At 47.7% G+C, this 26,981-nt stretch overlaps 10 protein-coding genes across 10 annotated transcripts; 6 read left to right on the top strand and 4 right to left on the bottom strand.

The window, feature by feature from the left end:
- Positions 1-425: 425 nt before the first annotated feature.
- An13g00100 (uncharacterized protein) lies at positions 426-2,393 on the top strand (the record flags this gene model as incomplete). The annotated part of the gene is made up of 6 exons (XM_059743760.1): positions 426-556; positions 754-785; positions 838-1,430; positions 1,499-1,629; positions 1,688-1,704; positions 1,756-2,393. 6 exons carry the CDS (start codon positions 426-428, stop codon positions 2,391-2,393), a joined length of 1,542 nt encoding a protein of 513 aa, XP_059604566.1.
- Positions 2,394-3,569: 1,176 nt separating this feature from the next.
- Positions 3,570-5,353, top strand: An13g00090 (uncharacterized protein; the record flags this gene model as incomplete). The annotated part of the gene is made up of 3 exons (XM_059743759.1): positions 3,570-3,815; positions 3,880-4,077; positions 4,127-5,353. 3 exons carry the CDS (start codon positions 3,570-3,572, stop codon positions 5,351-5,353), a joined length of 1,671 nt encoding a protein of 556 aa, XP_059604565.1.
- Positions 5,354-5,818: 465 nt separating this feature from the next.
- On the bottom strand, positions 5,819-6,535 carry An13g00080 (mitochondrial 37S ribosomal protein mS41; the record flags this gene model as incomplete). The annotated part of the gene is made up of 1 exon (XM_001396113.1): positions 5,819-6,535. One exon carries the CDS (start codon positions 6,533-6,535, stop codon positions 5,819-5,821), a length of 717 nt encoding a protein of 238 aa, XP_001396150.1.
- A 573-nt stretch (positions 6,536-7,108) lies between these two features.
- On the top strand, positions 7,109-8,326 carry An13g00070 (uncharacterized protein; the record flags this gene model as incomplete). Its single annotated transcript, XM_059743758.1, has 2 exons — positions 7,109-7,175; positions 7,305-8,326. 2 exons carry the CDS (start codon positions 7,109-7,111, stop codon positions 8,324-8,326), a joined length of 1,089 nt encoding a protein of 362 aa, XP_059604564.1.
- A 1,104-nt stretch (positions 8,327-9,430) lies between these two features.
- An13g00060 (hypothetical protein) lies at positions 9,431-10,617 on the top strand (the record flags this gene model as incomplete). Its single annotated transcript, XM_059743757.1, has 6 exons — positions 9,431-9,438; positions 9,538-9,618; positions 9,775-9,811; positions 10,005-10,062; positions 10,095-10,255; positions 10,522-10,617. The coding sequence occupies 6 exons, from the start codon at positions 9,431-9,433 to the stop codon at positions 10,615-10,617; spliced, it is 441 nt and encodes a 146-aa protein (XP_059604563.1).
- A 611-nt stretch (positions 10,618-11,228) lies between these two features.
- An13g00050 (uncharacterized protein) lies at positions 11,229-14,143 on the top strand (the record flags this gene model as incomplete). Its single annotated transcript, XM_001396110.3, has 2 exons — positions 11,229-11,997; positions 12,072-14,143. The coding sequence occupies 2 exons, from the start codon at positions 11,229-11,231 to the stop codon at positions 14,141-14,143; spliced, it is 2,841 nt and encodes a 946-aa protein (XP_001396147.3).
- A 1,438-nt stretch (positions 14,144-15,581) lies between these two features.
- Positions 15,582-16,880, bottom strand: An13g00040 (uncharacterized protein; the record flags this gene model as incomplete). Its single annotated transcript, XM_001396109.3, has 2 exons — positions 15,582-16,608; positions 16,681-16,880. The coding sequence occupies 2 exons, from the start codon at positions 16,878-16,880 to the stop codon at positions 15,582-15,584; spliced, it is 1,227 nt and encodes a 408-aa protein (XP_001396146.1).
- A 981-nt stretch (positions 16,881-17,861) lies between these two features.
- Positions 17,862-18,852, bottom strand: An13g00030 (uncharacterized protein; the record flags this gene model as incomplete). The annotated part of the gene is made up of 3 exons (XM_001396108.1): positions 17,862-17,882; positions 17,940-18,753; positions 18,830-18,852. 3 exons carry the CDS (start codon positions 18,850-18,852, stop codon positions 17,862-17,864), a joined length of 858 nt encoding a protein of 285 aa, XP_001396145.1.
- An 841-nt stretch (positions 18,853-19,693) lies between these two features.
- On the top strand, positions 19,694-23,318 carry An13g00020 (uncharacterized protein; the record flags this gene model as incomplete). Its single annotated transcript, XM_059743755.1, has 7 exons — positions 19,694-20,024; positions 20,083-20,287; positions 20,337-21,966; positions 22,013-22,312; positions 22,362-22,471; positions 22,527-22,852; positions 22,936-23,318. The coding sequence occupies 7 exons, from the start codon at positions 19,694-19,696 to the stop codon at positions 23,316-23,318; spliced, it is 3,285 nt and encodes a 1,094-aa protein (XP_059604562.1).
- A 679-nt stretch (positions 23,319-23,997) lies between these two features.
- On the bottom strand, positions 23,998-26,119 carry An13g00010 (uncharacterized protein; the record flags this gene model as incomplete). The annotated part of the gene is made up of 4 exons (XM_001396106.3): positions 23,998-24,146; positions 24,262-24,574; positions 24,645-26,064; positions 26,115-26,119. The coding sequence occupies 4 exons, from the start codon at positions 26,117-26,119 to the stop codon at positions 23,998-24,000; spliced, it is 1,887 nt and encodes a 628-aa protein (XP_001396143.1).
- Positions 26,120-26,981: the final 862 nt, after the last annotated feature.

Genomic DNA, 26,981 nt, shown 5'->3' with positions numbered 1-26,981 from the left:
TGAGCATTCCCCCCACTCTCGAAGCATAGGAGGGCCTGGCAATATTCCAGTGCTTATACTCTGGTTTCTATGCCATTTTTCGACTCTTGAGGCGTGAAAGCCAAGCTGATCTTGTGACTGTTGGTGCTTTATAGGATGTGAACAGGCAATACAATGGCACCACACAACGAAAAAAGCTCCCTCAAGCGTGGCAGAGTATGTCATTACCGTTAAATTCCCCATTAATAATTGAACTGACGATGGCGTAAACATGTAGGTCTCAGCTGATAATGACTCACAAGATCTTAAAAAGCCACGACGCTCAGAGAGGAACAATCCCGAAAGCAAAGCACAAGCTCTAGACGATCAGTCCTATTTGCCTACACCCTTGACCCAACGAGAATCAACTGCCACAGACATTGAAAAGGAGACGACTGTTATACCAGATGAGCCTGACCGAAGTTCGCATCGGCGGACACCTTCAAATTCAGAACTCCCGCAAGCTAGTTCATCGCCTCCTAGCGATACTCAAGCCCTTTCTCAATTTGTTTATCCCCCTAGAGCATTTGCCGATGAAGTCGAAGACGAAGCTGCAGAGGGAGTTTGGGGATACCTTCTTCCGCTTGATGATAAGGTCCGCCGTCCTCTAGTATTGAGGAAACGCGGAGGATGCGAGGAGCGCAAATCCGCAGCATCTACAACTAACTCCAGTAAAGGGGCGGCGAAAATGAGTGCGGGTTCCGTACGTAAACAAGTGAATTCTTTGTCACCTAGTGGCTACCTGATAGGCCGACACCCTGAATGCGGTAGGAAACCTGATTATGTTTTCTTACACAAACAGTTAACTAAGCTTACCAGACTTGGTGATTAATATACCTACTGTGTCAAATCGACATGCTTTGGTATTTTCGGAAAATAGGAAAGGCGATGCCGTTGCTTTTCTGCAGGATCTTTCCATTAATGGTACTTTTGTCAATGATGCAATGGTGGGCCAAAACAAACACCGTGAACTTGAAGATGGTGATGAGGTCACTATTCTAGATGAAGCACGTTTTGTTTTCAGATATCCCCGGACACGAGATACCAATCGTTTCCGCCAACAATATAGGCTTCTGCAACAGCTTGGGAAAGGCCACTTCGCCACAGTCTACCTTTGCGTAGAACGGTCTACGGGGGCTCAATATGCTGTAAAAGTTTTCGAGAAACGCTCTGGCGATTCGCAGCATTCCCAAAATGAAGTTCTTCATCAGGAAATCGGTATCTTGATGGGCGTCAGTCATCCGAATTTGCTTTGCCTCAGAGATACATTCGACGAAAGCGACGGCGTTTATCTGGTCCTGGAACTCGCTCCAGAAGGCGAATTGTTCAACTTGATTATCAGCCAGCAGAAATTTTCAGAAAGTGAGACTCGTTGCATCTTTATCCAATTGTTTGAAGGGCTGAAGTATTTGGTATGTTCTACAACTCCCTTGCCAATCTTTTGTTTTTCCCGGTAGTAGCGACTAAGACGGAGTGTTAGCATGACCGAGGCATCATTCATCGTGACATTAAACCTGAAAACATTCTTGTCGCCAACAAAGAGTTGACAGTGAAACTTGGTGATTTTGGATTAGCCAAGATTATTGGTGAAGACTCGTTTACTACCACACTGTATGGCACGTACTCCAATGTTCTTTAATATTAGTGCTAACTAATCATTGTTGGTAAGATGCGGCACACCAACCTGTGAGTCTCCTAATCCACTCGGATGCCGGAACGATAATACTAATTTTGTAGATGTCGCGCCAGAAATCTTGCAGGAGCGGCGCTATCGAAGATACACAAAGGCTGTGGATGTCTGGTCTCTCGGAGTCGTTCTATACATATGCCTTTGCGGATTTCCCCCATTCTCTGACGAACTATACACAACTGAGCACCCGTACACGTTAGCACAACAAATACAACAAGGGAGCTTCGACTATCCATCTCCGTATTGGGACACTGTGGGTGATCTGGCCTTGGATCTGATAGACCGAATGCTCACAGTTAATGTCGACGACCGAATCACGGTGGATGAATGCTTAGAGCACCCATGGATTACAGGAAAGCAGCCTAGTGTTACCGACAGCACAGACGGCCTGACTGGGGCTTTAGGAAATTTGGACTTTTCAAAAAGAAAGCTAGCGCGCGAAAGAACACTTCTCAGCAATCTCAATGATGTTCGCTACAGTGAACATGAGCGGACAAGTGGTGCTCCTGTCAAAGTTTTCCACAAGAACGATGCTGGGAAACGTGTTCACAACCATCCAGCCAAAAATGCACGAGAGCGTGAAGTATCACCTAACGAGAAAAGTGCCCCGAATAACTTTGTCAACCTCGGAGAACAAGGTGACCCAGTTTTGTTCGATGACAAACCAAAACATGGGCATAACTGAAGAGGAGACAGCATTGTGCAACTGGAGATCCTCTGAAGCCATCGAATCGAGTTTATGTTGGCCGTGGCAGAAACCGAGTTCTCTTTGAGTGTATTCCTAGGAGGACTGGCCGTTTTCTTGGTTGGGTGGCATTAGCGTGCTCTACGAGTACTTGAGGGCATAGACAAGAGTCAAGTATACTCTGTAATCGACTTTCTATTACTTACAATAATAACAGCTTGAGTTGACTGTATAACATACACAGACTAAGAGCTTTGCTTCATAGACGTACTAGCTTTCAATTGCTAGCCAGGGGCACTTCCAGACGCATCGGAACTTAGTACTTATGCCGACTAGAGCCGTCCAATATCATGCGATGGGTACTTTTACAATGACTCACACGAGTTGAATTCGAACAGAACCAAGGTAAGCAAAAAAGAAAGAGAGGTCGGATTTCGTATTGCTGCAAGGGAAAGCTTCTTCAATAGACAGGCAATCCTGCTTGTTTCGTATGCAGGACCTACCTGCATCGATGGGTTGCATATTCGGCACACACACTTACGTAGTGAGAGTCTTGGACCTTTCTCATTTACTGCAATAAAGAGGGCGGAGCTATACATTCCACAATGTATAGCATGGGAAAATAGATTGTATCAGCGCTCCTAGTACACAATGGGAACGTTTAGTAGTTCTAGTATGGAGTACTACCACTAGTAGTTTCTTAACTACTAATCAGGAAGTTAGATATTGGGTAGCAAAATGCGTATTTCGTATTGTAGTTACGGCTATGTACTCCGTAACCAGGGGCAGGAACGGGCCTGGACCCACTCCGAGGAACGGCTGGGTACTTTCAGACTTTGGACTGTCCAGTTCCTGCTACTAGGAGAGCCGCGGGCGCGGATCCGTTCAAATTGGTACGCCCACCAAGAATCCGTGAGCGGGTCGAGGCTACTAGTATTACTTTACTAAGGGCGCTCACTTACTGGCAAGTGGCGTGCTGCCGTTTTTCTCTCTTGCTTGTTTCTTTCCCAAAGTGCACTTTCCTGCGCCGTTACAAGCAATTTACACAGGCATCCGTCGCGCTCCCACGCCGAGGGCTAGGAAGGTGCCTCTGCTTGAGTCACTCTTCCTTGTGAACATAACAAACTCACTTCAATCAGTCTATTCCGGTTATTCTGTTCCCGCTGTCGTCCCATCATGGGCTTGCTCGCGGTTGTTCTCGACAGCCTCTGCGAGCGCTGCTCGAACACGTCAGTGCTAGTAGTCTTGGGATTCGGGCTGTTATCCCTGCTGGCCGTCTCTGTCATTTTCAATATCCTAAGACAGTTGTTCTTCAAGAATCCCAATGAGCCTCCTCTGGTGTTTCACTGGTTTCCATTCATAGGTAGCACTATTAGCTATGGCATGGACCCCTATAAATTCTTCTTCGATTGTCGCGCAAAGGTACGGACTGGTATTGTGAAGGTATCGATATTTTGTTTTTGTGCTGACTCGAATCTACCTACAGTACGGCGATATTTTCACATTCATTCTCCTCGGCAAGAAGACAACAGTTTATCTGGGAACCAGGGGCAACGATTTCATTTTAAACGGAAAGCTACGTGATGTCTGTGCTGAAGAAGTCTATTCCCCGCTTACAACTCCTGTCTTTGGGCGTAATGTGGTGTACGATTGTCCCAATGCCAAACTTATGGAGCAGAAGAAGGTGAGCTTGAGCGTTGAGAAAGTTTTGGCACATGTACTAATGATGGTAGTTTGTCAAATTTGGTCTCACATCAGATGCCCTACGTTCATACGTTCGTTTGATCACTGGCGAGGTAGAAAATTTTGTCGAGCATTCTGCGGCTTTTAAAGGGTCAAGTGGCGTTTTCGACGTCTGTAAAACCATCGCAGAAATCACCATCTACACCGCGTCACGTTCGCTTCAAGGAAAGGAAGTTCGGAGCCGATTCGATTCTACTTTCGCCGAATTATATCATGATCTTGACATGGGGTTTGCTCCTATCAACTTCATGCTCCCCTGGGCACCACTTCCCCACAACCGGAAACGTGATGCTGCACAGAAAAAGATGACCGAAACTTATATGGAGATTATCAAGGAACGCCGTAATGGTGGAAACAAGAAGGATTCCGAGGATATGGTCTGGAATCTCATGTCATGCATATACAAAGATGGCACTCCGGTTCCAGACGAGGAAATCGCACACATGATGATCGCCTTACTGATGGCTGGCCAGCATTCTTCTTCGTCGACAGCTTCATGGATAGTTTTGCACCTTGCAAGAAACCCGCAAATCATGGAAGAGTTATATGCTGAGCAGATCCGTGTGCTTGGGTCAGATCTTCCACCTCTTACTTATGATAACTTGCAGAAACTTGACTTGCACGCTAAAGTGATCAAAGAGACACTACGAATCCACGCGCCAATCCATTCAATCATCCGCGCAGTCAAAAACCCTATGCCTGTGGATGGCACGCCATATGTTATTCCCAACAGTCACAATGTCCTTTCGTCACCTGGTGTTACCGCAAGATCCGAGGAGTATTTCCCCAACCCTCTCAAATGGGATCCTCACCGTTGGGATGAGACTATTGCGGCTAGTGCGGAAGAAGAAGACCAAATTGATTATGGATATGGACTTGTCAGCAAAGGAACTAATAGCCCCTACCTTCCGTTCGGTGCGGGACGTCACAGATGCATCGGTGAACAATTCGCCTACGTGCAACTTGGTGCGATTACTGCGGCTTTGGTGAGGCTATTCAAGTTCCGCAACCTGCCAAACGTCAAGGATATCCCGGAAACAGACTACTCGGTAAGCTACACCCTTTTCAGACCGATCATGCGTCGACTTTTATGGCTACGATTGACAAAGCTGACCAATTCTAGTCTCTCTTCTCCAAGCCCGCTGGGAAGTCCATCATTCAATTTGAGAAGCGCGCTACCACCATTAAATCATGACAACCTGCCTGTTACTGTATAGAAACCGCGTTCGGTGATTGTACTTAAACCTCTCATGTAATACGATGAAATTGACTCGGAATTGGTCATTTCATGGAATTTTCTTTTTTTACTCTTGGTTTCCTTTGGGGCTTTATTGGCCGGTTCCATACTCATGTAATGGCTACTTGTACAGTACTTCAATCCAATGTCTTGATCTAGGGTTGACTATGAGTGAGGATTGTGTTATGTTTACGTGGTTTACACGCAATTTGAAGAGGCCATAATGTATCTATAGTCAAAGCGACTGTCCCATACAGGCGTCTTATGGGACGGCCATTCTATCAGAAATAGAATTCTTTTCTTGAACGCGATGGGAAACAGTGTCAATAGCCGGAAGAACTGTTAATCTATGAAATATAATACATGTGACATGAGTCAGTATAAGTGCCCTTTAAGATACAACGGAGGTAGGTAAGAACAAGTATGTGTGTTTTGTGGCGTAGTCTTAGACTCCCTTCTTCCTCTCTTCGCTTCGCTTCTTGGCCCGAACTTCAGCACGTCTCCTTTCACCACCGTCCACTTTCTGGCCGAGCTTGTCCTCCCACATGCCCTCTTCGACCTTGATTAGGGCCGCACTACCATTTGTGCCTTTGATCGGTTGGAGATACGGGCCACTGATAGCAGAACCGGCAGTGATCTTCATGCGGGCAAACTTCTTGAGGGGTTTCGTGGGATCATGAGTGTATTCAGAAGCATCCGGCGCAATGTTGACAATGACTCTTTTCATCCCCGGAGATAAAGTAGCCGAGGAATTCAAAGGGTGCGACGTTTCCTTGTTCAGTGTTGGGACTTCAACAACTCGAAGCTGCGCAACGCCATCGACCACGTTCTCCAGGTCTCCACCGGGCCCATAGATCCCCTGCCTGAACTTGTCCATCTTGCGAAGCAGGTAACGCCGCTGACGTGCGGGCTCAATGCCCAGATCTCGAAGTTCAGTGGAACTGGAAGTGAATAGCTTATCCCAGGAAGGCAGCTTGCTCGCGTGCTTGTGCATCCCACGACCGATCAATTTAAGAAAGGTCTCGACATCGGGAACGAAGGGAGTGGGTGACGGCGGAGAAGGGGTGCCCGTGTTCTTATGAAGATTTCGTATGAATTGTTTGCTTATCGTCAAGGACCTCATCACTTGCAAGGACAAGCGGTGCGAGCTGCGCGTCGCCATTATGTCGTCGGGCTTCTTCAAGACAACCGATGCCCTCTCGAAGTTGTTGATTGAGCACTATCGATGGTTCGTTTAAAAAGCAGGGAATTCGGGAGGATGCGGAATTGAAAAAATTCGGGCCCCTTCCCCGTCGCTGAAAATAGTCACTTTGGTAGCGTAGTAAGAGTTAGATGCCTTCACACTCGGTCCCGACCAACCTGGAGAAAAGTTCGGCGGCATGCGCAGTTCCGGGGCAGTCCCGGGATCAACAAAACTCCGAAATCTGATCCTAGCTTCGCATATACTCAGGCAACTTTTGTCATATCTTGCCGACCAGTCCGACACTCTTGACTGTCGACTTTCACTACCCGTCGATCTACGCTCTCTGGAATGCTGCTGCTGCATCGGTGACACTAATCATCCTCTCCCTGCCCATTGGGATTGAGGGCATATAAGCAGACGATGGCGGTTTCGCCTTTGGTTCCCCACGCCTCATCAGTTGCCGCCTCAAGCTCGAATACAGGCAATAAGCTCGATAATGAATCTGGAATCAACTCACCTAATAAGCCAAAGGGCTCATCGCCGCCCCAGCGCATGAAGAATCCTGACCGCGAAATCACGGAGCAACTTAACGACGATGTGAGGCACAAATACATAAAAGGTACTGAACTCCCATCGCTCGCTTTAATGTAACTCCACTATCCAATACATCCTGTCATTTCTATAATACTTTGAATCACAATCTCAGCAGTATCAGCAAGGCGATACTAATCAATAGCCAATCTTGCAGATAAGAAGTTGGGTGAGGGAACTTATGCTGTAGTCTTTCTCGGGCACCTTCGCACCGACCCATCGTCATTCGTTGCAATAAAAAAGATCAAGGTCAATGCTGAATACAAGGATGGGCTTTCTATGGACGCTATTCGAGAAGTGAAATACCTCCAGGAGCTTTCTCATCCAAATATAATTGCACTCCACGATGTGTTCTCGTCCAAAGATCAAAACCTCAATCTGGTCCTCGAGTACCTGCCACGCGGTGATCTAGAGATGCTCATCAGGGATAACAATATTCATTACGGGGCTGCCGATGTTAAGGCCTGGATGGGTATGCTTGCCAGGGGTGTTTGGTTCTGTCATGAGAATTACATCCTGCACCGAGATATCAAACCAAACAACCTTCTAGTCGCCGCTGACGGCGAGGTCAAGCTGGCAGATTTCGGTTTGGCCAGGTCGTTCGCTGACCCATACTTGAACATGACACACCAGGTGATCACACGCTGGTATCGACCCCCCGAGCTGCTCTTCGGTGCGCGACAATATTCTGGAGCAGTCGACGTTTGGTCCATGGGAATGGTTTTTGCCGAACTTCTTCTACGGGTCCCATTTGTCGCAGGGAACTCAGACTTGGATCAAATTTCCAAGATTTGCGAAGCCTTCGGGACGCCAACTGAAGAGAACTGGCCTGGCGTAACTAAATTGCCAAATTACATACCAGCCGATCCGAATCATATTGTGCCCTTACAAGGTCGAGATTTTTTTCTCAGGCAGTTTCCGACGGCTGGGCCTGTTGGGGCAGACTTGCTCATGTCGATGTGTACTTTGGATCCCAGAAAACGGAGCACCGCCTGCCAAATCCTACAACACGGCTGGTGGCTTGCTGAACCGAAGCCAACTAAGAAACAAGATCTTCCTAGAAAAGTTGGCGGAACTAAAAAGATGGGCGATGATTTAACGAGGCGAGGTGGAGAACTTAACGATACTCCCTTCAGAAATGCCGCTCGACAATTGGATTTTGGCGCGGCAAGGGACTGATAAACACATATACGTCTTCTCGGCCTCGACGCTTCGCACACGGTTACACTTGAATTTCCCCTGGTCCCTTAGCTTACTGTGTGCCATACCGATGATCAAAAAGATCACACGGTTCGGGGAATATCCAACATAAGTTCATTGAGGATTCTAAGTCATATCAAGGTCAAGGATAAGCAGGTGGTAAAATATAAGTCAGGTATTCTTAGGGGTATAAAGATTAATGCTGACATGGAAGAAGAGCTGGTCTTCCACAGTGTCAACTTGTGCTCCCCCAGGAAGGGATATGGCAATCGGCTCATTGTTGGTGAAGTTCATCTCTCGAGACAAGGTCCGCTCATCGACATTGCGGATTGCACCTAGAAAGGAGACAGAGACATGCGGCAAGGTGACTGAATAGTCATTGCAAGTTGATGCCGACTCGTTTGGTGTAGCAAGTTCAGCAGAAGATTGTTGTCGGCTTAACACCAGCCGCTATATGGTTCGCCAATTTCTGGAATTGTCGATACCTTAACAGTTGCGGAGTTGGAAACATCATGACTCGAAGGGGTCATTCGTATTAGTCCATAAGGTCTCAGACAAGGAGAAATCCTTCATGTGTGCATGCGTCCGTCAAACGGGCTCTGTGGCTGGAAGGGTTCATGCTGTGTATGCTGTTGTCTTGGCATCCTATGTGCGGAAAAGCAAGCAGGACCGCTCAGTAGTAGGGATCGACATTGGTACCTTCAAGGAGAAATTGATCGACAAAGCTCAACCCCTATCATGGGAACGGCCGCAGTGCTCTGTCCTGCACACTGCATCTGATGGAAAATTATTGTATTATGCAGCGCACATGTAAAGATATTTATTTGAGTCAGCCGCTTAAGAATTGGGCAAGGGAATTAGCCACCTCATCCTTAGGGACATGTGGATGGAGGAAAATGTAGGGCAGTACTCCGTAGTAATAAATATTATGGAGTGTATAGCGTTTCGGTCAGAGGGTGGCTGGTACAGATGATAATAACTCCAAAGCCCCTTACAAGGTCTAATTAAACATTAAAAGAGTGCTTCCGTCTGTTAGCGTCTGGTCCCTCTCACAGTTTTACCCACTCGAGAGGTGTTTTAGAAATGGGACAGTAAGTGCTCGATCTCCCCTACCAGATAGGTACACAGCACAGACATTGTAGTTCTACGTATTAGCAATATCACTGCTTCACTTCGAGATGTCAGAACAGTACCTCATCCGACATGATTACCCTTTACGAATCCAAAAACCGTGTTGACGGAATAGTCGGTGGAAACAATCCAACGGGAAGGTACTATTTGTAGACGGGGAACCGTCTTTAACAAAGGGAAGATGTGTTGTAAACACCGGCAAGCTGAGCTCGAAGTGCTTGTATTGCTCGGTTTCAATACACACTGTCCAAAATTGTGGCGTTGGATGAGAGAAGAACTGCCGCATATTTACGTAGACAGAGTTTAAGACTGCACGCCAGGCCAACACTTTTAGTATGTTTGGTGTGAAACTGGTACTAAATGGGTATGATGTCGAATACGGCAGCATGAATTTGTATGCTCGAGTAAAATCTTAGATACTTGAGCGCTAGATAAAACATCGTCCGGTAAAAGGATTTCTACCATGGACCCCCCCATCCGCCTGCCAACTAGCGTAGTAGATCTCTAACTTACTGTAAGTTTCCAGGTAGTACCGTATAGGAGGTATCCTATACAAAGTTCCCGCACATTTGTTTGGATCCTTGGTTAGTTACAGTAGTTATTTTGCCGGTATCAGGTATCACAGGCTCCAGAAAGGTCCACTGTCCGAGAGCTAAATTCCACCACAAAGGGGTGCGGACTATGCTATGGTTACTTGCTACGGTGCCGGCGGAAGCAACGGTCAGCAGCTCATTTGTGCCGGTAACTAATGGTTTCAACTACCAGCATCATCAGACTGTACGATGGTATAGTATAATCACGAGCGCAATTAATTCTCTTACTCTTAACCAGGGAGTGGGTGAGTTGCTACTGCGCCCCTCATAACCTGCTCCCGGCCTTTTACCCGTCCCGCGCGGCACTAGAGTAAGGACCAACCCTTGAAGCCTCCTTCAACCCAACGCCTCGCGTTCGAGGCGAATTGCGGCGTACGGGGTATCTTGCCTATCTGAATAGATTGATTACTTGTCTACCCATTCTTTTGGCCATGCCTGATTTGCGCACAGGTTCTCTTCTCAGGTGTTAACGCTCCCGATCAGCGCCCCCTCGTCAAACGCCATCCATCATTCGGCAGTGCCGCTCTCAGTTCGCCGCTGTCGTAATAAGAAAGAAGCCTGTCCAAGTCTGCCAGGGCTGAAACGGGATATTTGACATCGGCCCATAACCTACACACGTGCCCAACGCTGCAAGAGACCCAGCCAGCAAGGGCTTCCGGACACATTTGTGTCGTGCGCAAAGGTTGGCGCTTGTTTACGTTACAGTCCCCTTATCTCAGCCCGCAACATCCTAGTCTTTGGGCAATTTGCGGAAACGTCCGACTCAAGACTCGGCCTTCGAAAGACGGGACTGCCTCATATCAATCAAGGTGAGTCACCATATTCGTGCCCTGACAACCTAGTATACCTGTTGTTGTTCTACTACTTTCCCCTATCTCCTCACAAATCATACAAGCTTCTTTCTACAAAGGCACAAACGCGTGACAGACTGTTGCAATCCAACCCAAGGCCGGTCATATGGTGATATTGTTACATGTCTCAAGGACTTTTCATTTGCAAGTCTAACAGATTCTTTTCTTCTAATATAGGCGCGAATTTGGGACTTTAATCTGGCACTTACGGATGGCCGCCGCGGATCTTTCCGAGTAATAAGTTAATGTGCCAGCACCGCATGGTATAAGTTGCGAATTCCTCATATAATACACAGTCACCTGAAAATGTCAACCTTGCCACCGTCGTCGCGGACGGCCACGACCTCTGCGGCTGGGCCCTGTCCTCAATTCCCAGCTCCTAGGTCACGGAAAAGCCTTCCTGTTGCATCTGACACGTCAAGGGCGCCGTCCCCATCCCAGACGTCCCTCAAGACGCGCACCCCTTCTAGCCCTAGATCAACTCTTGGAAGACACCTCCTGTCTAGCTCGATGACCAATACCAGCACATCGCGGACCGTTGCTGGTAGCCGGGTTCCGAGTAGCCCTGATAAATCACTGCGACGAACCATCAGCATTGCAGCATTTCCTCAGCCACCTAGGTCGGGAAGCCGCCCTTCTACTGCGTCTTCAATATCGGGAATACAGGGCGTTCATCCATCTGGGAGTGTAAAGGCCAGGAAAAGCTCGAGACTAAGTACTGGAACCACCAGTAGTCATCGGAGTTCTAATACCGCATCGTTACTAAGTGGCGCTGGGGATGCGAAATCCATTTCGACTATTGAAGCACGAGATGCGGAAGCCTCCCCATCACAAAGCAGAAGCTCATCTGCGCAGGGATCTTACTCAACTAGTGCAACTACGTTTGAAGATCCCGATGAAGGCGCACCAAAATCAAACTCTAGGCTGAAAGAGACAAAGGGGAATGTCATCGTGAGCGTCCGAGTACGCCCTGACGTGAATGGTGCCGAAGTCGCAAAGACCTCTGAATGGTCAGTAGATGGGAGGCAAGGCCTTATCTCTTATAACGGAAAGGAGGGCGGTGATTATTCGTTTGGTAAGGATATCCTTCGTATTTCCTTCGGGCGCAACAAGGTATACGTGACTTACTCTTTCATATCTTCTTGTTAGATAACGTGTTCACCCCTCATGAACATAACGCAAAGATTTACGACTCTGCAGCGAAACGTCTAGTAAGGCGGGTAATGGAAGGATATCATGGTACAGTCTTCGCTTACGGCATGACTGGTACGGGCAAGACCTTTTCTATGCAAGGAACCGCAACCTCCCCGGGAGTGATACCGTTGGCAATAACAGATATATTCTCCTTCATCAGGGAAACGCCCCATCGTGAGTTCTTATTGCGTGTCAGCTACCTGGAGATATACAATGAGAAAATCCACGATCTTCTGTCAGCCTCGGTATCTGGCGGAACCGCTGTCCCTCAACAGGAGGAAATCAAGCTCCGCGAAGACAGCAAACGTGGTGTATATGCCACGCCACTGAAAGAAGAAATTGTTCAAAGCCCGACACAGCTTCTCCGTGTGATCGCGAGGGGCGATCATGCTAGGCGGACCGGTAGCACGCAATTTAACTCTCGCAGCTCTCGAAGTCACGCGGTTGTTCAAATTGTTGTTGAGAGCAGGGAACGAGTGCCTGCTGGAGCTTCTCAAGATAGAAGGTCAGGCTTGGTTCCAGGTGGAGTCCGAGTGTCGACGCTCAGTCTAATCGATCTTGCTGGTTCAGAGCGCGCTGCCGAGGACAAGGAACGGCGAACAGAAGGTGCCCACATCAACAAAAGCTTACTTACATTGGGCACCATCATCTCCAAGCTATCAGAGGCAAGAGATAAGACGGGCAATCCAACTGATAAAGAGGGGAAACACCTTCCATATCGAGACAGCAAACTCACGAGATTACTGCAGCCTGCTTTGTCAGGAAACTCACTGGTCAGTATTCTTTGCACGGTTCAGCTAGGAGGAGCAGCCAAGTCTCACTCCGGCGAAACCCTTAACACCTTGAAGTTCGCAGCCCGAGCCAAGAACAGCATTGTCAGTCATGCTAAACGAGCGGAGGAAGCATTTGGTAGTGGTGGAGGTGATGCCGGAAGCAGAGTTCTCCTGGAGCGGTATCGTATGGAGATTCAGACGCTCCGTAACCAGTTAGAGAGTCAGACCAAGGCTCAAGCTGAGAAGGAGCTGAAGCTGGAAGAGCAGCAGCTCGAAAAAGAAGCGCAGGCACGCCACGAAGAGCAAATGCTTGAAATGCAACTGGCTCGGACGGCATTAAAGGAAAGGATCGAGCATTTGAATCGTCTGATTCTATGTTCCAAGTCTACTGGTGTAAATACCTATGGAAGCATATCCGCTCTTGGTCGCCTATCAAGGATGTCGGCTACTGAGACTGGATCTCGATCTTTGCGTTCTTCACTCAGTCAGTCTACATTAGGTGCATATGGGCACTCGTCGCTTCGTCCAGTCTCATTCCTTTCTGTTAACAGCAGTGATTATCCCGGTAATCAACCTTTCTCAAACGGGCATATTGGGAACGAAGATGAGGAGGATTTTATTGGCGAATTTGCAGATGGGAAAGCAAGCGCCCAAAGACAAATCGCGGCCCTTCAGGCCGATCTCAACGACAAGAATCGCTATATCTCTACATTGGAGCGGCGACTTCTTCAAGCACGCCGGTCCAGTCATTCCCGCATGTCCATAGGTATGAAGGCCGGAAGTGCTACTTCTGACGCCCCTGATGTGCTAGCTCTTTTACGGGAGAAGGACATGGAGATCAATGAGCTTCGTCTACAATTAGACGACAAAGACCGGATGCTTGCTGCCCTTCGCTCTGCTGCTCGACATCGAGATCTTGCCCACTCAGCAGCCGACTCCTTCGTGTCAGACACGAAAGATAGACCTGGGCGTCAGGAACATCAACCCGATGGTGATGACTCAGCGGCTTACGACTCAGCCGTTGGTCTCTGTTCACCACTCAAAGAAGAAGAAACGGAAGAAAAAGGGCGTGGCATGGACGACGTGTCACGCATTCTGGACGAGATGTTACAGGACCGCGTTGAGAGTGGGCACCTCATCAAGGGATCTCGTGGGAGTGTTCGTGTTGCCGCAGAAAGTCGGCGGACATCTGAATCCATGACCGGTTTGCCAGGGTTGAGCGCAGGCACTACGGATTTGGCAGACTCTAGCTAAGGTCAGCGATCTTGAATCGCGTTTCCTGTCCTCCATTTCGCCCGAACTTTTTGCGAGACACTATTTCCTCTTCAGGTCTATTAGTTCTGCTCAGGGCAGGCAGTATGGCTGTTGTTTGACTGCCTTGCCGCCACGCGCCAATCCGTACAGTTTCTCACCTTTTCCGCTTTGCCTTGCCTTGCACCCTCTTCATTGTCATTCCACGTTTCTTTCTATAATACCCTTTCTTTTTGTGTGGACTGATCTAGATACCCGATTTCCCTTTCTCTTTCCTAGCTTCGTCTTGTGCTTCCTTTTTACCCATTTCTCTGTCCTGATATTCCTGTTACGCCTGCCTGGTGGTAGACATGTTGATTAGTAATGACATAATGAAAGTATGTTGAGAGGGTAGTAGGATATAATCATTCCCCTTATAGTTTCTTCATTTCGAATCGTCCGAAGTGGAGAATCTTATTCGTTCTATAGGAAGGTATGGTTGGACGATAGCCCTTGTAGTTGCAGTGGGGATGCTAGAAGTGTTGTTTGAGACGGTGTATCAACCAATAGTAATCAATATAGTATGGGATGGGGATGGCGACTTGGCATCTTTGTTTCATAAAGTTGGTTTTAGGTTTATTAGGACTAACTGTTAGTATGTACCTGGGCCTCTGGTTGAACAGGAGCTGATACAGCTAGCTAATTAATTGTGGCCAAGCATGCCTTTTCGACGGCAGGATTAATAAGGTGTATCGAGCATACGATCATGGGGTAACAGATAAATGTATAGATATATCCATCTAATTTGGTACTGCTGCTTGATATATGAGTAGTATGGTCTTCCTAGTACTATATGTTTGTAATTATGTGGGATCCAGGTGAGTCTTATCATGATAGAGCCTAGAGAAATCTAAAGTGGCAGTTGTTTGCAGCCCGATGATTTATTATTGCTATATATGTATATACTATAGATTGGATGTCTTCAGCATTTAGCCCCTGTTGTTATTGCCCTTTTACTGTATGGTTAAGTTCATATACTCGATACCTTCTACAATAGATATACTCAAACCTTGAGCCTAATACGCAGATTCGAGAGGAATTAACTTCTCCTAGACTTGCTTTATCAGGTGCCTCTAGATAGAGTTGCTCGCAACTTGGTTTGCACTAGCAGTCCCTATAATACCAAGAAGAGAGACCTCTACCTCTTCCCGGTGATTTTCTACCATAATGAGACTGCAGGCACGATCATGGAAGTTCGAATGTTCCTATGATTGAGAACACCTTGGAAAATTGATGGATCGGAAGCATCTGCTAGCCTCGCTCACCCCCTTACTCCGTACTCACCGAAGCCTTATGTGCCTAATAAATCTAGGCAAAGGTATATATAAGCATATGTATATAGTAGATAGTGATACAAAAGAATCTTCCTTTATCTCCGATAAACCTTCGCTGTTAGTGTGTCTCAAGCAACGATTTCGATCTCCGATGTTCTGTCCCTGGCATATTTATCTTTCCACTCTTCCCATATTCTTTCTAATTCCTGCACGTACAAGGAATGAAGATGGTTGATATAATCATCGTCGATCTTCTCCCTATCCCGCTGCTGCACAACATGGATTGGGCGACCGACAACAATGTTGAGTGGCCGACGATATGGCATCAGACCCACGTCATAGTTGAACACACCACGGGCATGAAATAACGGAATAGTAAACCCCAATGTGTGTTTGACCAGCATCTGCAATTTGTGTATAACAGGATGGTTTTCAGAGCGCACTTGTTCATAGAGATCATTTTCACCAAAGGCCAGTACAGGCACAAGATCGGCGCCAGTGTGGATTGCCAGTTTAATGAAACCCTTACGCCTCTTGAGTACAAGACGCAATGTATGCGGAAGAGCATCAAGAGACTCGCGCGCACCACCTATGACGATAGTTACAGCACGGCCCATTCCTTCGCCATCAATACCACCTTTTGATAGCAAATTCTCGCATGATTCGCGCGAGACACTTGCAATCCCCATGGCTAGTGCATATTCCCTGTAGAAGGGGATTCGGAAGTTCGAATCAAGCGTAAGCAAGGTGTTGGTGATACCAGGAAAGAGTCCTGCAAACCCAAGAGCCTCGGTAGCAAACGCTGCAAAAGCGCCATGGGAGATGATTCCATGCGGATGATAGCCAAAGATATACTTCCGGGTTGGGAGGAGAGGTTCTGACCGATGCAAGCGGGCCGGGAAATACGATGCATATATTGACCATACGCCGAGTGATCGTAGAAAGTCACACCTACCGCTCAAATCGCCTGACGTGGCTGCCGTTGAAAAAAGGGATATATAGATAAGATAAGGCAGTATAATAGGCCAGAATAAAGGGATTGCACACACGAAGAAGAACGCTGTTAAAAGAATTGCAATTGTTAAAGTATGGCATAACACCACCAGAGTCTGTAAGCGCCGTTCGAGTCCAACATTGAGTGGGGCCCAGCGAATACTAGAAGAGCGCTTGCTTGTCAGAGACCGAGACATGAGGGGAAGATTCGCAGAAATATACTGAAATACTCACCTTGCCCCCCTTGACTCCTTCGTGGTTTCTTGGGCTGCTTGGGAAGCAGAACCACCAGGCATTACGGACGAACCTGCCTTGTATGGCAAACTTGTCCGATTCCAGAGCCTCTTGAGAGACCATTCCGTAGGTGTAGGTTGTAGCGCTGCATTTTCCTGACCAAATGGAACAGGGCCCGGAGGTGTATCGGAGGGCGACATCCGTTGACTGGGCGCGTAAAAAATAAACCGGAGCGAGTCCAAGACGTAAGTTCTGAGTTATTTATCTGGAGATCTGGACGCGTAGGGGATTGAGATTGACAATGAACCACGTCAAAAGATCTGAGCTCAGTTTGACTGAGCTTCAATTAAGAATTTACCACGTGAGTAACAGGTAGTATATTTGAGGGCTAAGTGAGTCGATAACGCTCAAGACAGTGAATATATCCGAAAGTCTCGAACCTAACTGCTAGAAGATGGAGATGCTTCGTCGAGATGATGGCGAGAGAATACGTAACAACTAAGCCTAGGTCGCTGCCGGGACGGGGTTGGTTTCTAGATAGTGGGTCAACGCCTGATCACTGTGGGCACCCACGTCATTTTCCCTTACTGTGTATAGCGATTCGGACCAGTACGGTGATGTTCAGGTTGAATTGGCTATCTACTATCTACTGTATACTCCGTGGTTTCATCGGCTTCCTTGCATCTGTGTCTTTGCAACCATCTTAATAATCCAATAGATATATCCTCTGCCCATAGCATCTTAAAGAGAGGTTCATTTTTCTTACGTGTTTCATATAACAATCAAGGTAAAATGAGTGTTACGTCCGGATGAGGAACGGATAGATAATACTCCGTAGAAAGTATGCGCATGTTAGACTCCCGCGCCAAAAAGAGATAGAAGGAGAAAAGAAAAGATAAGACCCCAGACACCCCCCCCCAAAAAACATTGTACAGTCGCCGAGACTATATATTCTGGTACAACATATTTGCTTGAAGCGAACCCAACTCCTCATAAACTACAACGACACAGCACTGGGCCTGAATCGCCAAATGACACCAGTCTACCTAAATGTATTACATGCAAGTATACGTGGGCCAAGAGTCGATATAGATGACTGTACGAAAAACCAAACCAAACCAGCAAGGAGTATATCGATGTCTATAAGTCTAGGGTATGTCATGAGAGAGAGATATGTAGCACTATGATTTGACCATGAATATCTGTAACATATTAGCTTCTGCGATCTGGGATTTCAACATCGAAGTATTCCTTCTCACCTCGTTGAGGGACTTCTCGTCCATGAGAGCCGCTTTCTTCTGCGCAATATGTCGGCCTCTAAAAACATGTCTCCCCATCGGACGGCGCTCCCTCGACAGACCTTTGGAAGTTGTTGAAGAGCTTTCTTCATCATCCCTAGTTGCCTTACTCTTTTTCTCTGTTGACCTCTTGTTCGTATTTCCGGAGTCCGTGGACTCAGGCTCTTCAGTATGCTTTCTTTTTCTGTCCTTCTTCTCCCGATGGTTCTTGGACTTCGATTTCTTCTTTTTGATGCTTTGATCACTTTGGCCTCCAATGTTATCTGACCCCTCAACGCCGTCAGAGTCAGGTCCAGGTACCGTAGCAGACAGTTTGTCCTCTTGCTTGTCTTTGTGGATTCCTTGTGGCTCCTCAGTAACAATGGGGGTGGTTTTTTCCTGAGCTAGTAAGCCACCACTTATGAATGTGACTGCTTGCCACTTCGTGGCAGCATATCGAGCCAATTTTACGTTGTCGCGCTTTTGCTGCTCGACCTGCAAATCCGCGTCTGACTTGCCGTTTAGCCGGCCAAGGAGTCCTTTGAATGCATCAAGACCAGTGGGCTCATTTAAAGGATCACGCTTAGGTCGCGCCCCTAGGCCCAGTGTATCATCCTTCAAGACAACCTTGATATGAGATGCACTCGCTGCGGTAAACATTTCAGCATGTGCGGCATTGCGTGCCCCCAAGAAGCTCCCGGGTGTCCATCCCTGGGAGCTCAAGATCTTGTGCCCAAAACCGCTTGTTGACCGTGACCAATTGGTATTGTTAGGGTCATGAGAAATTTTGATTTTCCTAGGTCACTGCCTGGTCAGAATACCGCAAATGGTGGATAGTGAAGGATGTAATGATGTTAGCCGTGGAAACTTACTTGCGAGGTGCTGCAAGTCCCATTTGCTGTAATAGATGGCAGCGATATCAAAGTTTCCACAAAGAAATGAAAGTGCCCTTCGCGCTTTCCACTGCCTTTTCCCACTTTTGGTAGGTAGATCTAATCCCTATTACTTTTCTGGCCTTTGTTCTTTGAATTCCCCCTTGATTCACTTTCGCTCCCCTTTCTATCGCCAGAAATCATGCAAAATTAAGCGAAAACGTAAAATTGAGGGCAAGAATTGTAATCAACGGGAGTAAAATAGAGAAGTCATGACTTCGATAATGATCGAGAAGAAACCCGGAAAATTTCCTCCGACGGCCTACTGTGACCGCTTACTTTGTTTGGAGTTGAAGACGGTCTCGACTCAGGGCAAATGGATACTGCGGGGTCCCTTCCAAATTCACATTCGCGTCTCGAACAGGAGTCGAAGTCACAAGTGTCACAAGGATTCTCAGATCCCCAATTTTTTTGAGGCAAATCGTCAAGATTGCTGTTTGTCTGAAGTTACTGAGACCCATGATGTGTAGAATAGCATATGGCCTCCAGTAGCAACTGAATTCATCCTGTCAGTTTACACTCTATGTAGAAATCTGTTGGTTATTGCAACCGTATCAGTATAGATTCTGCGTCACCTAAAAGTAGCAAGATTCGGTCAGAATACCGATGTAATTTCGATGCAAAAGTCGCATTATTCCTGTACTTCCTACACTCCTTGCTAGCCCTCGCTCATGCCAAACTAATGACTGCGCCGCAATGTTTGTAGCAAGCGCCAAGCATTGAGAGTGCCAACCGAAGCGTGTGCTGCAACCTGGACGTAAGCTGCTCCATCATGAGGACTGAGGATCCAGTCATACTTTAACAATGTCCGGTTTACGCATTTATACTCAAAACTATCCATATCGTACTATTGCATTAGCCACATCCGAAGACGTACTTATCTTTCGCTATAGCTCGGCAGGAGCGGAAGTCAACACTGCGTCTCATCTTAAGACTGCGCCGCGCTGCTTGGTTGAATTTGCTCCATTATCGTCTGTGGACCTGAAAGGCTATAGGGTCATTGGTGATGGATATGGGACCCTTGGGCTGGTTACACTAGACGATGAGGTTTTTCTGTGCGTGGTCACTGGCTCCTCCAAGGCCGCATCCATCAGACCTGGAGAGACTGTCCTGAGAATAAACAGTGTGGATTTCTGTAAGCCTCCCAGAGGCCTGTTGGTCACAGTCGTGCAAAAATTGACCTGAAAGGGAAGTCTGCCTAAATCATTCGAAATACGAAGACAGACATGATTACGAATCGGAGTCCTCCATTGCCGGTCAGGACCTCGACCATGACTTCAACTTTGAAAGCAAAGAGACGAATCCAGACTTTCCTTTCCTAGCGCTAAAGAAGCTCTTAAGTGACGGTAGCTTCTACTACAGCTGTGAGTTCAATCTTACTGATCGATTGCAGGACCGGTGAGTTAACATATGTTTGTTAAATAGCACCATAACTGATGAATTTTAGCTCAGACGAAACGGGAATCTTCGACATAGAGTCTCTCGATCAAGACATGCTGTGGAATTCGTACATGATACACCCACTTCTTCTTTTCAGAAATCAACTGTCTTCAGTTGAAAAGCAGCATCTCGACTCTTCTCAGATCCTGACGTGCGTCATACGGGGATTCTGTGGAACATTAACTGTTCCTGCCTCTGCTCAACTTTTGCCTGGTGCCCGCAAAACTCGCCTTCCGTCTTCACTAACAATAATATCGCGCCAGTCGTCTCGGCGTGCTGGTACGAGATTTAATTCACGAGGAATCGATGACGATGGTCACGTCGCCAATTTCGTTGAAACAGAGACAATACTCTGGATTCCACCTGACATTGTTTTTTCCTATGTTCAGGTTCGTGGCTCAGTACCTATATTCTGGGAGCAGGCCTCGGGCTTTCTTCCAGGACAGCAAAAGATTGAGATAACCAGATCTGTTGAGGCAACGAAGCATGCCTTCGATAAACATTTTAGGTCCCTTGAACTGGATTATGGAGCAATTCATGTGGTTAACCTTCTCAGTGAATTAAAGCCCGGAGAAATTAGTCTCACAGCAAGGTTCCGGGACCACTTAAAGAATAGCCCACTCAATAAGCATTCGTCGGATCACACTCTGCTGCAGGTAACAGAGTTTGATTTCCACGCGGAAGCGCGGGGGCCATTGGGATATGGAGCTAGCGCTCAGATAAGGCAGGAAATCTTCCATTCTCTACAAGGGTTTGCATATTTTCAGTCTGGCGAAACTGGACCGGTAGCTCTATATGACAAGCACCATGCGTCAAGAAGTTCTCCTGTAATCCTCCAACAAGAAGGGGTTTTCAGAACAAATTGCCTGGATTGCCTCGATAGGACTAACCTAGTACAAACAATCATCAGTTCGATGGCTCTTGAGATCTTCTTCAGTCAACAAGGGGGAGGGATAAGCCCCGATTTACAACTGCGGCACTCGACTCTCTGGGCGGATAATGGAGATGCGCTATCAAAAATGTATGCCGGAACCGGTGCTCTGAAAAGCTCATTCACAAGACACGGGAAAATGTCCATTGCTGGGGCCCTCGCCGATGCGCGCAAAACAGCTACCCGGATATATGTCAATAACTTCACCGACAAGGCCCGTCAAAACACAATTGATCTTCTATTGGGACGGTTGACAGACCAAGTCCCAGTGCATCTTCATGACCCGGTCAATGATCTCGTGTTAGAGGAACTAAGTCAACGTTCTGAGGAATTCTCTTATTCTAGACCTGTCACAGTCTGGACGGGAACATTTAATGTCAATGGGCGACATGAGGGACCCGATGGTGATTTAAAGGCATGGTTATTCCCAGAGTGCGATTCTCAGGCCGAGGATCCACTGATATACGCCGTCGGCTTTCAAGAAATCGTCACCTTAAGTCCACAGCAGATAATGTCAACGGACCCTACTACCCGCAAGGCGTGGGAGATTGCGGTACACACCTGCCTTAACAAACGTGCAGATTCCAAGGGAACTCCCAAGTATGTCCTCTTGCGAAGTGGCCAACTTGTAGGCTCTGCTTTGATGATATATGCGAGAGAAGATGCTTTAAGCGATATAAAAAATGTCGAGGGAAACGTTAAAAAGGTAGGTTTACCAATACTATGTGAGGCAATCCAGCTGACCTGCATAGACGGGCCTTTCGGGAATGGCTGGTAATAAAGGAGGCTGTGCCATCCGCTTTGAATATTCTAACACTCGACTTTGCTTCGTTACCGCCCATCTTGCGGCTGGGTTTGCGAACTACGACGAGAGGAATAGAGACTATGAGACTATTCTTCGCGGTCTGAGGTTTTTGAGGAACAGATCAATCGAGGACCATGATGCAGTCATATGGCTAGGGGACTTCAATTATCGCATCGGTCTTAGTAATCAGAAAGCGAGGGAACTTGTGCAGCAACAAGATTTTCAGACGCTGTACGACAATGATCAGGTTTGTGCTTCTCCTGCAAGGCCTGTGGAACATGATTGACAAAGCGCAGTTGAATTTACAGATGGTGGCGGGTAGGGCTTTCCAATTCTACACGGAAGGGCCTATTAGCTTCCCGCCGACTTACAAATATAATATCGGCAGCAATGACTATGATACCTCGTAAGAGCCCTATTCACGATATATTGAAGTGCGACAGGTAGCTAAGCGCTTATAGGGAAAAGGCGCGTATTCCCGCATGGTGTGACCGGATTCTCTGGCGAGGAACCAATCTCCGACAGATAAATTATGGCTCTGCGGATCTCCGGATTTCGGATCACCGCCCAGTCTGGGCTATGTTTACATGCACAATCAATGTTGTCGATGAGGCCCGAAAGAGCAGAATCCAGCAATCCCTATACAATGAACGACAAAACAATCTCAGGCTCGGGGACATGACGACTCAGGTACAAAAAGTGGGAGGTGAGTTGATGGCATTTGAGCGCATTGCTTCGGAGCTTCCACCTGCTAGCTCTGAGCAATATAAATGGTGGTTGAACAATGGTATGTTGGATCACAAAGTCATATCACGTGCCCATCAAGCTTTGGCCGTTCTTCGAATACGTGTACTAATCTACATGTTAAAGGCATCCCTGTGAAGTCACAGTTGGTCCCTCCGGCCAAGAATTATATGCTAAATGTCCATCGCGACTCGAATCCCTTCTCATGCGACGGTCCTGCTAATTGGAGTCCTACCCCTTCACTTGCCGAAAGCGACAGCAAAATCAATGCGGAAAATCCTCCGTTGCCACCACGGGCCATTTCCAAGATGTCTTTCTTGGAGAACAGGAACTCTTCCAAGGCAAAATGGCTCACAGATGACCAATACGTTTTCGAGCAAAGGCGAAGAGACCTGGATTCTCCTAGTGTCAGCATTGAACCCCCGAAAGAACCAAATGCGAATATGCAAGACCTTCTTGGGGGGAACATTAGTGATAATCTGAATTGGAGGCCGCTTACACCCGAGTGACATATTATATGAATTTCATTTATAGGGCTGTATCTGGGATTATGTTTAGATATCGGAATACCCGGCGCCCTTCACTGTTTTGGTCTGTATTGCATCTAGACACTCGTAAGATGCAGTGGCTTGTGGGGAGATTGGAAGGACTGGTAAATAGATAGACATGTTATATAAACACTCGGGCACAAGCAATACTCTATGGGTATATGTACATGTTCGTATTCGATATAAGAAACACCGGATGGTGGAGTTCTCAGACAAAGACACGGATAGCAGGTTACTGCCGAAGTAGACAAGGAAAGAGAAAGGCTGGGGGGAAGGAAGGAGGCATGAAGAACATAAAGGGTTGATTGTCATCAGCCAACCCCAGGGGCATGAGAAACCAATCTCGAATGAACGAGAGGAAAAGCCATGCCCCGTCTAAAGCAGACAAGAGTGAAGAAAGCTCGAGATTCACAACACATTTCACACAAAGTACTATGAGACAATGATCCGGTTAGCATCTATAGACTTCGTGAGCCACGGTGTAATATCTGACACATACCAGTGTTAATATCTCCCAAATCTGATGGAGCTGCTTCCTCGAAAGATAGTCCAGTCCGACCGCATACACAAATCGACATACGCTATCCGTGATGTCTTTGATTTGTAATATGTGAGTGCAACACTGTAAACCCGAGAAACTTCACATGACACGGCAAGAGATCCCGTGATAGACTGCTTTAGGCTTTTTTCCCGTTTTTAAAGCCTTGTTGAGACGCAAGCGGTTACCACCAACCATCCACAATGCAAGTGGGCCGGGGTCAGAGGCCTTGGTGCGTGATTTTTTAGAACCTGTAAATTGATTAGTGAAATGTATGAAACCATAACAAGCATATGTAAGCGACGATGATTGAGCGTTAATCCATTTTCATGCATAAGATAAGATGGGGATGGGTGTGTTTCGTACCTGCCGGCTCCGGCTTCTTTTTGGGCTCTTCAAGTACAATGACAGCTTCCTCAGAAGGCGCTTCTGGAACCTCGGGAGGGGGCGGCTCTTGAGGAACAGGTTCAGGCGGCGCGGCAGGTTCGGGAGTCTTTGGCTTCTCGGGTATAGGCCACATGTGCATCGTTATAGTCCAGTCGGGCTCAATGACCGTCTCCCAGACCTGGGGAAGAATTATATCACCATTGGGCCCTATCAAGTCATAGTGACCCTCGGCAACGTGAGGTCCGATTATCTCGATGTGAAGAAAAGCTTGACGTATAAGTTCTTCCATCCCCTTCATTGATACTGTAGTCAGATATACAATCTTCAAAGACAGACGATGCATGGGGCGGGATAGGCATTACCTGCCAAGTGCAGCATAAGTCAAAAGGAAAACTGAATTTCCTTCCAATAGCATCCTTGAACTTTATAGGCTTCTTCTTCTCTGGAGGAGGTGGGCTTGCGGCTGCGGCTGCGGCTGCTGTCGCTGCGGCGACTGCCTCTGCCGCTGCAGCGTTCGCAGCCTCTGTCGCTGCTGCCGCTGCTTCTGCCGCCGCCGCCGCCGCCGCTTCTTCCGCTTCTTGCTTTGCTTTTGCGGCTTCTTCGGCGGCTTTTTGCTCGGCCTCTGCTCTAGCTCGCGCTGCAGCCTCCTCTGTTATCTTCTTTTCATATGCGGCACGTTCCTCCCTGGCGGCTTGTTCGGCAGCCTCTTGCTCGATTGCGGCTTGTCGAGCAGCTTCCCGGGCTTCCCGGGCCTCACGTTCAGTCCGTTCCTCCATTATCAACTTCTCCAACCTTGCGATAGCCTCATCTTTTACTGTATCAACGGGGGCGGGGGCGGGCGAGTCAGGCGACTCGACTTGACTTGGAGAAGGCACACGTGGATAGGGGTTGAAGTACGGAGGGATCATCCCAGGAACCATTGAATATGGTTCCCTATAAGGGTAATAACCCCCTGGGCCATAAGGGACCAGTTCGTGAGGGCTCAAAGGTGGCCCACCATACGGAGGGGCACCATGCGCGGACATATGAGACATTGCGCGCTGAGGTGGGTTGTTACCATCTCCTCGGCCAAGGGATGCTGTCGGAAGTTGGTGTGCATGATGACCCGGATGATGCTCGTGGACGAAGAACGGGGGTAAGGGAGGGCCATGAGGTTGCTGTAACTGAGCACCATACCCGTATACAGAGTGAGGGTACGCCGTCTGCTGCGGGGCTTGACCATTATGGCCAAGTCTTACAAGTTGGTCTGATGGAGAGGTGAAACCAGGTGGGTGCATGAATTGCCCGTGGGGCATACCAGCTCCGGTCGGATAAACGTATGACTGCCCAGGAGACGAGCTGCGGGCGTAACCCGGAACCTGAGGCATAGATGACCAGTATCGTCTTTCTTGTGCTGTGTGGCCATAAGGACCTCCGTACTCATCCGCCGAGTCGGCGCTTTCAGGCGAATCTGGCGAAGGATGTCGGCGAGAACGACGGGTGTACGCGTCCCGTTCCTGTACCACATGTCGTCTCGCTGAGTGTCGGCGGCTTGCAGTTGAGGTCGGGCCTCGTATCGTACTGTGAGGGCGAGGATGACGTGACGTCCGGGGCCGTGATGCTGAATCGGATGGCTTTAGTTCATCGGGATATGTGAGATGCGCCCATTCTTCATAAGATTCGTTATATCCGTGGCTTTCAGAGTCTGAAATTGGAGATACTTGTACCCCAGAAGAGTCTTCTTCATCAGTTATAGAGGAACGGTCTGAACCGTGGGGGCTAGGACCAATGGTGATATTGAGCCTGCTTGTATGTTAGTCGGCGTTACTATCAAGATTCATGATGAGACACACGTCATGATTGATGCTAAGAAGTCCTTGATCCCGTTTCATCACCCTCACTTCTGGCATTCACTTTTTGTACAGGACACTGCAATGAGTCTATATCAGCGAATCAAGTGGGATACTTCAAGGTATCCAAAAATGTGCCAGTGTTGATTGAAAGGCGGTAATCAGGCTCGAGAAATGTTGACTCTGTTGTATATGGCGGGTTGAGCAATTGCAGACTAGCCTGAGTTGTATGAGATGTCCTAACTCTTAATGGCCCAGGATTATAAAAGTAGTATTCATTGTTTATGTCTGATAGTGGCGAGTACCATCCAAATGAGACTTCCCAGGAGTGCAATTGGATCTTGGATTTAAGGTTGAAATTTAGTGGGATCGGGTGCCCATCAGCTGCGGAGCACAGCAGGACTTCGAGTCTGACACCAGACAACAAAGCAAATAAGAACGAAATGGAAGGGGAGTGTCTCGCATATAGCGCAGTGAATCCAAGAGAGACAGCAGGGAAGCACGAAGCGGGGATGGGACGAAACACAACTTGTCACGGGGGAAAATATAACGAAGAATGCAAAGTTGACGGCCCGATCAGATCAAATGTTTGGGCCTACTGGTATTTTGGTGGACCTTTGGGCAAGCCAGACATAAAATCGAGGGCAAGTTTTTATTTTGCATGGCGTCACGGCTATTATTAAGGTACTATTAGGCACTGAGTTGGCAGCCCTCTCCCTTCAGGTGTTAGCCAGTCCGCTGCCCAAATGCCCAATCAATTCCATGTCGATTTGAGGTATTGTACTCCGTACACGGTCTCCACTTATGATACTGGTAGGACTAACAGAGTAAGTGCTACCCACCAGAATGTCAGGCTATGTGCAACAGATC

Source organism: Aspergillus niger (assembly GCF_000002855.4).
Source record: "Aspergillus niger supercontig An13".
NCBI classification, from domain to species: Eukaryota; Fungi; Ascomycota; class Eurotiomycetes; order Eurotiales; family Aspergillaceae; genus Aspergillus; species Aspergillus niger.
Note: the sequence above shows the minus strand (reverse complement) of the source record. Positions and strands in the feature narration are given on the sequence as shown.